Consider the following 6,088-nt stretch of genomic DNA (forward strand, 5'->3'; position numbering starts at 1 on the left):
CCTCTCCCTTTCCCCTTTCTCCTCTCCCCCCTTCCCCCTCTCCCCTCTCCTTCCCCCTCTCCCTCTCCCCTTCCCCTTCCCCCTCTCCCCCATCCCCTTTCCCTTTCCCCTCTCCCCTCTCCCTTCCCCCTCTCCCTCTCCATGCTTATTCCTTCCTGTAGCATTGCAGACCGGCTGACTCTACGCCACAAGCTGAACTGCAAGTCTTTCCATTGGTATATGGAGAACGTTTACCCTGAGCTAAGGTGAGAGGAGAGAGTCTCTACCAGACAGGTGAGAGGGGAGAGTCTCTACCAGACAGGTGAGAGGAGAGAGTCTCTACCAGACAGGTGAGAGGAGAGAGTCTCTACCAGACAGGTGAGAGGAGAGAGTCTCTACCAGACAGGTGAGAGGAGAGAGTCTCTACCAGACAGGTGAGAGGAGAGAGTCTCTACCAGACAGGTGAGAGGTGAGAGTCTCTACCAGACAGGTGAGAGGAGAGGGTCTCTACCAGACAGGTGAGAGGAGAGAGTCTCTACCAGACAGGTGAGAGGTGAGAGGGGAGAGTCTCTACCAGACAGGGGAGAGGGGAGAGTCTCTACCAGACAGGTGAGAGGGGAGAGTCTCTACCAGACAGGTAGGAGGAGAGAGGGGAGAGTCTCTACCAGACAGGTTAGAGAGTCTCTACTGGTTAACCAGACAGGTTAGAGAGAGTCTACTGGCTAACCAGACAGGTGAGAGGCAAGAGTCTCTACTGGCTAACCAGACAGGTTAGAGAGAGTCTACTGGCTAACCAGACAGGTGAGAGGGGAGAGTCTCTACTGGCTAACCAGACAGGTTAGAGAGAGTCTACTGACTAACCAGACAAGTGAGAGGAGAGAGTCTCTACTGGCTAACCAGACAGGTTAGAGAGAGTCTACTGGCTAACCAGACAGGTGAGAGGGGAGAGTCTCTACCAGACAGGTGAGAGGGGAGAGTCTCTACCAGACAGGTGAGAGGGGAGGGTCTCTACCAGACAGGTTAGAGGGGAGAGGGGAGAGTCTCTACTGGCTAACCAGACAGGTGAGAGAGTCTCTACTGGCTAACCAGACAGGTGAGAGGAGAGAGTCTCTACCAGACAGGTGAGAGGGAGAGTCTCTACCAGACAGGTGAGAGGGGAGAGTCTCTACCAGACAGGTTAGAGGGGAGAGGGGAGAGTCTCTACTGGCTAACCAGACAGGTGAGAGAGTCTCTACTGGCTAATCAGACAGGTGAGAGGGGAGAGTCTCTACCAGACAGGTGAGAGGGGAGAGTCTCTACTGGCTAACCAGACAGGTTAGAGAGAGTCTACTGGCTAACCAGACAGGTGAGAGGGGAGGGTCTCTACCAGACAGGTGAGAGGGGAGAGTCTCTACTGGCTAACCAGACAGGTGAGAGGGGAGAGTCTAAACTGGCTAACCAGACAGGTTAGAGTCTACTGGCTAACCAGACAGGTGAGAGGGGAGAGTCTCTACCAGACAGGTGAGAGGGGAGAGTCTCTACCAGACAGGTGAGAGGAGAGAGTCTCTACCAGACAGGTGAGAGAGAGGTGAGAGGAGAGAATCTCTACTGGCTAACCAGACAGGTTAGAGAGTCTCTACTGGCTAACCAGACAGGTGAGAGAGAGGTGAGAGGAGAGAATCTCTACTGGCTAACCAGACAGGTGAGAGGAGAGAGTCTCTACTGGCTAACCAGACAGGTTAGAGAGAGTCTCTACTAGCTAACCAGACAGGTGAGAGGGGAGAGTCTCTACTGGCTAACCAGACAGGTTAGAGAGAGTCTCTACTGGCTAACCAGACAGGTGAGAGGAGAGAGTCTCTACTGGCTAACCAGACAGGTTAGAGAGAGTCTCTACTGGCTAACCAGACAGGTGAGAGGGGAGAGTCTCTACTGGCTAACCAGACAGGTGAGAGGGGAGAGTCTCTACTGGTTAACCAGACAGGTTAGAGAGAGTCTCTACTAGCTAACCAGACAGGTGAGAGGGGAGAGTCTCTACTGGCTAACCAGACAGGTTAGAGAGAGTCTCTACTGGCTAACCAGACAGGTGAGAGAGAGTCTCTACTGGCTAACCAGACAGGTGAGAGAGAGTCTCTACTGGCTAACCAGACAGGTTAGAGAGAGTCTCTACTGGCTAACCAGACAGGTTAGAGAGAGTCTCTACTGGCTAACCAGACAGGTGAGAGGGGAGAGTCTCTACTGGCTAACCAGACAGGTGAGAGGGGAGAGTCTCTACTGGCTAACCAGACAGGTTAGAGGAGAGAGTCTCTGGGTGAGAGGGAGTTTCCATATAACTGTCATTTCCTTTTGTGAAGGGAAGTGAATAAGTGCACACTTCGGGAGAAAGGAGAGATTTGGGACACATACTATCTACTACGTGCTAACCAGCCAGTTGTTCTGTATAACAGTATAGCCACCTCACCAGTAGATCAGTCAGGGTAGACGATTATCAATGTGTTAAATATGAACTGGGTTCACCTGCATTCTACTGTTCCACTTTATGTCTCCAGGCTAACCTCTGAACCTCTGTTACAGTACTGTCAACCTCTGAACCTCTCTGTTACAGTACTGTCAACCTCTGTACCTCTCTGTTACAGTACTGTCAACCTCTGAACCTCTGTTACAGTACTGTCAACCTCTGAACCTCTCTGTTACAGTACTGTCAACCTCTGTACCTCTCTGTTACAGTACTGTCAACCTCTGAACCTCTGTTACAGTACTGTCAACCTCTGAACCTCTGTTACAGTACTGTCAACCTCTGAACCTCTCTGTTACAGTACTGTCAACCTCTGTACCTCTGTTACAGTACTGTCAACCTCTGAACCTCTCTGTTACAGTACTGTCAACCTCTGAACCTCTGTTACAGTACTGTCAACCTCTGAACCTCTCTGGTACAGTACTGTCAACCTCTGAACCTCTCTGTTATAGTACTGTCAACCTCTGTACCTCTCTGTTACAGTACTGTCAACCTCTGAACCTCTCTGTTACAGTACTGTCAACCTCTGTACCTCTCTGTTACAGTACTGTCAACCTCTGTACCCTCTCTGTTACAGTACTGTCAACATCTGAACCTCTCTGTTACAGTACTGTCAACCTCTGTACCTCTCTGTTACAGTACTGTCAACCTCTGTACCTCTCTGTTACAGTACTGTCAACCTCTCTGTTACAGTACTGTCAACCTCTGTACCTCTCTGTTACAGTACTGTCAACCTCTGAACCTCTCTGTTACAGTACTGTCAACCTCTGAACCTCTGTTACAGTACTGTCAACCTCTGTACCTCTCTGTTACAGTTCTGTCAACCTCTGTACCTCTCTGTTACAGTACTGTCAACCTCTCTGTTACAGTACTGTCAACCTCTGAACCTCTCTGTTACAGTACTGTCAACCTCTGAACCTCTGTTCCAGTACTGTCAACCTCTCTGTTACAGTACTGTCAACCTCTGAACCTCTCTGTTACAGTACTGTCAACCTCTCTGTTCCAGTACTGTCAACCTCTCTGTTCCAGTACTGTCAACCTCTGAACCTCTCTGTTACAGTACTGTCAACCTCTGTACCTCTCTGTTCCAGTACTGTCAACCTCTGAACCTCTGTTCCAGTACTGTCAACCTCTGAACCTCTGTTACAGTACTGTCAACCTCTCTGTTACAGTACTGTCAACCTCTGTACCTCTCTGTTCCAGTACTGTCAACCTCTGAACCTCTGTTCCAGTACTGTCAACCTCTGAACCTCTGTTACAGTACTGTCAACCTCTCTGTTACAGTACTGTCAACCTCTGAACCTCTGTTACAGTACTGTCAACCTCTCTGTTACAGTACTGTCAACCTCTGAACCTCTGTTACAGTACTGTCAACCTCTCTGTTACAGTACTGTCAACCTCTGAACCTCTGTTACAGTACTGTCAACCTCTGAACCACTGTTACAGTACTGTCAACCCTCTGAACCTCTGTTACAGTACTGTCAACCTCTGAACCTCTGTTACAGTACTGTCAACCTCTCTGTTACAGGACTGTCAAACTCTCTGTTATAGTACTGTCAACCTCTGAACCTCTCTGTTACAGTACTGTCAACCTCTGTACCTCTCTGTTACAGTACTGTCAACCTCTCTGTTCCAGTACTGTCAACCTCTGAACCCCATTCCCCTCTCTCTCCATTACTTCCTGTTCCTCTCTCTCTCTCCATTACTTCCTGTTCCCCTCTCTCCATTACCTCATGTTCCCCTCTCTCTCCATGACCTCTTGTTCCCCTCTCTCCATTACCTCATGTTCCCCTCTCTCTCCATTACTTCCTGTTCCTCTCTCTCTCCATTGCCTCCTGTTCCTCTCTCTCTCCATTACCTCCTGTTCCTCTCTCTCTCCATTACCTCCTGTTCCTCTCTCCATTACCTCATTTTCCTCTCTCTCCATTACCTCCTGTTCCCCTCTCTCTCCATTACCTCATGTTCCTCTATCCCATTACCTCCTGTGCCTCTCACTCTCCATTACCTCATGTTCCTCTCTCTCTCCATTACCTCCTGTTCCTCTCTCTCTCCATTACCTCCTGTTCCTCTCTCTCTCCATTACCTCATGTTCCTCTCTCTCCATTACCTCCTGTTCCCCTCTCTCTCCATTACCTCATGTTCCTCTCTCTCCATTACCTCAATGTTCCCCTCTCGCTCCATTACCTCCTGTTCCTCTCTCTCTCCATTACCTCCTGTTCCTCTCTCTCTCCATTACCTCCTGTTCCTCTCTCTCTCCATTACCTCATGTTCCTCTCTCTCTCCATTACCTCATGTTCCTCTCTCTCTCCATTACCTCCTGTTACTCTCTCTCTCCATTACCTCATGTTCCTCTCTCTCTCCATTACCTCCTGTTACTCTCTCTCTCCATTACCTCATGTTCCTCTCTCTCTCCATTACTTCCTGTTCCTCTCTCTCTCCATTACCTCATGTTCCTCTCTCTCTCCATTACCTACCTCATGTTCCTACTCTCCCTCCATTACCTCCTGTTACTCTCTCTCTCCATTACCTCATGTTCCTATCTCTCTCCATTACTCCTGTTCCCCTCTCTCCATTACCGTCCTGTTCCCCTCTCTCCATTACCTCATGTTCCCCTCCTCTCTGCATTACCTCCTTTTCCTCTCTCTCCATTACCTCCTTTTCCTCTCTCTCCATTACCTCATGTTCCCCCTCTCTCTCCATTACCTCCTGTTCCCCTCTCTCTCCATTACCTCCTGTTCTCTCTCTCTCCATTACCTCCTGTTCCTCTCTCTCTCCATTACCTCATGTTCCTCTCCTCTCTCCATTACCTCCTGTTCCCCTCTCTCTCCATGAACCTCCTGTTCCCCTCTCTCCATGACCCTCCTGTTCCCCTCTCTCCATTACCTCCTGTTCCCCTCCCCTCTCTCTCCATTACTTCATGTTCCTCTCTCTCTCTCCATGACCTCCTGCTCCCCTCTCTCTCCATGACCTCCTGTTCCCTCTCTCTCATTACCTCCTGTTCCTCTCTCCTCCATTACCTCCTGTTCTCTCTCTCTCCATTACCTCCTGTTCCTCTCTCTCTCCATTACCTCATGTCCTCCTCTCTCTCTCCATGACCTCCTGTTCCCCTCTCTCCCATTACCTCCTGTTCCCCTCTCTCCATACCTCATGTTTCCCCTCTCTCTCCATGACCTCCTGTTCCCCTCTCTCCATTAACCTCCTGTTCCCTCTCTCCATTACCTCAATGTTCCCCTCTCTCCATTACCTCCTTTTTCCTCTCTCTCCATTACCTCCTTTCCTCCCCCTCTCCCATTACACTCATGTTCCCCTCTCTTTCCCATTACCTCCTGTTCCTCTTCTCTCTCCATTACCTCCTGTTCCTGCTCTCCCTCCATTACCTCATGTTCCTCCTCTCTCCTCCATCTAACCTTCCTGTTCCCCTCTCTCTCCATGACCTCCTGTTCCCCTCTCTCCATTACCTTCCTGTTTCCCCTCTCTCCATTACCCCCCTGTTCCCCTCACCTCTACTCTCCACTTACTTCATGTTCCTCTCTCATCTCTCCATGACCTCCTGCTGTCCCCTCTCTCTCCATACTCTTCCCTCTCCACCTCCTGTTCCCCTCTCTCCATTACCTCCCT

At 50.0% G+C, this 6,088-nt stretch overlaps 1 protein-coding gene across 1 annotated transcript in view; it reads left to right on the forward strand.

Annotated features, from left to right (window-relative positions):
• The window catches only part of LOC109885320 (polypeptide N-acetylgalactosaminyltransferase 16-like), an 89,121-nt gene extending 88,806 nt beyond the window's left edge, over window positions 1-315 (forward strand). Inside the window, exon 12 of the mRNA XM_031787655.1 lies at window positions 162-315. Coding sequence (XP_031643515.1) covers window positions 162-249 — 88 coding nt within the window. The 3' untranslated portion in view covers window positions 250-315. The remainder of the gene's footprint in view (window positions 1-161) is intronic.
• Window positions 316-6,088: the final 5,773 nt, after the last annotated feature.

The sequence above is a fragment of the Oncorhynchus kisutch genome, linkage group LG14 (genome assembly GCF_002021735.2).
Source record: "Oncorhynchus kisutch isolate 150728-3 linkage group LG14, Okis_V2, whole genome shotgun sequence".
Classification (NCBI taxonomy): Eukaryota; Metazoa; Chordata; class Actinopteri; order Salmoniformes; family Salmonidae; genus Oncorhynchus; species Oncorhynchus kisutch.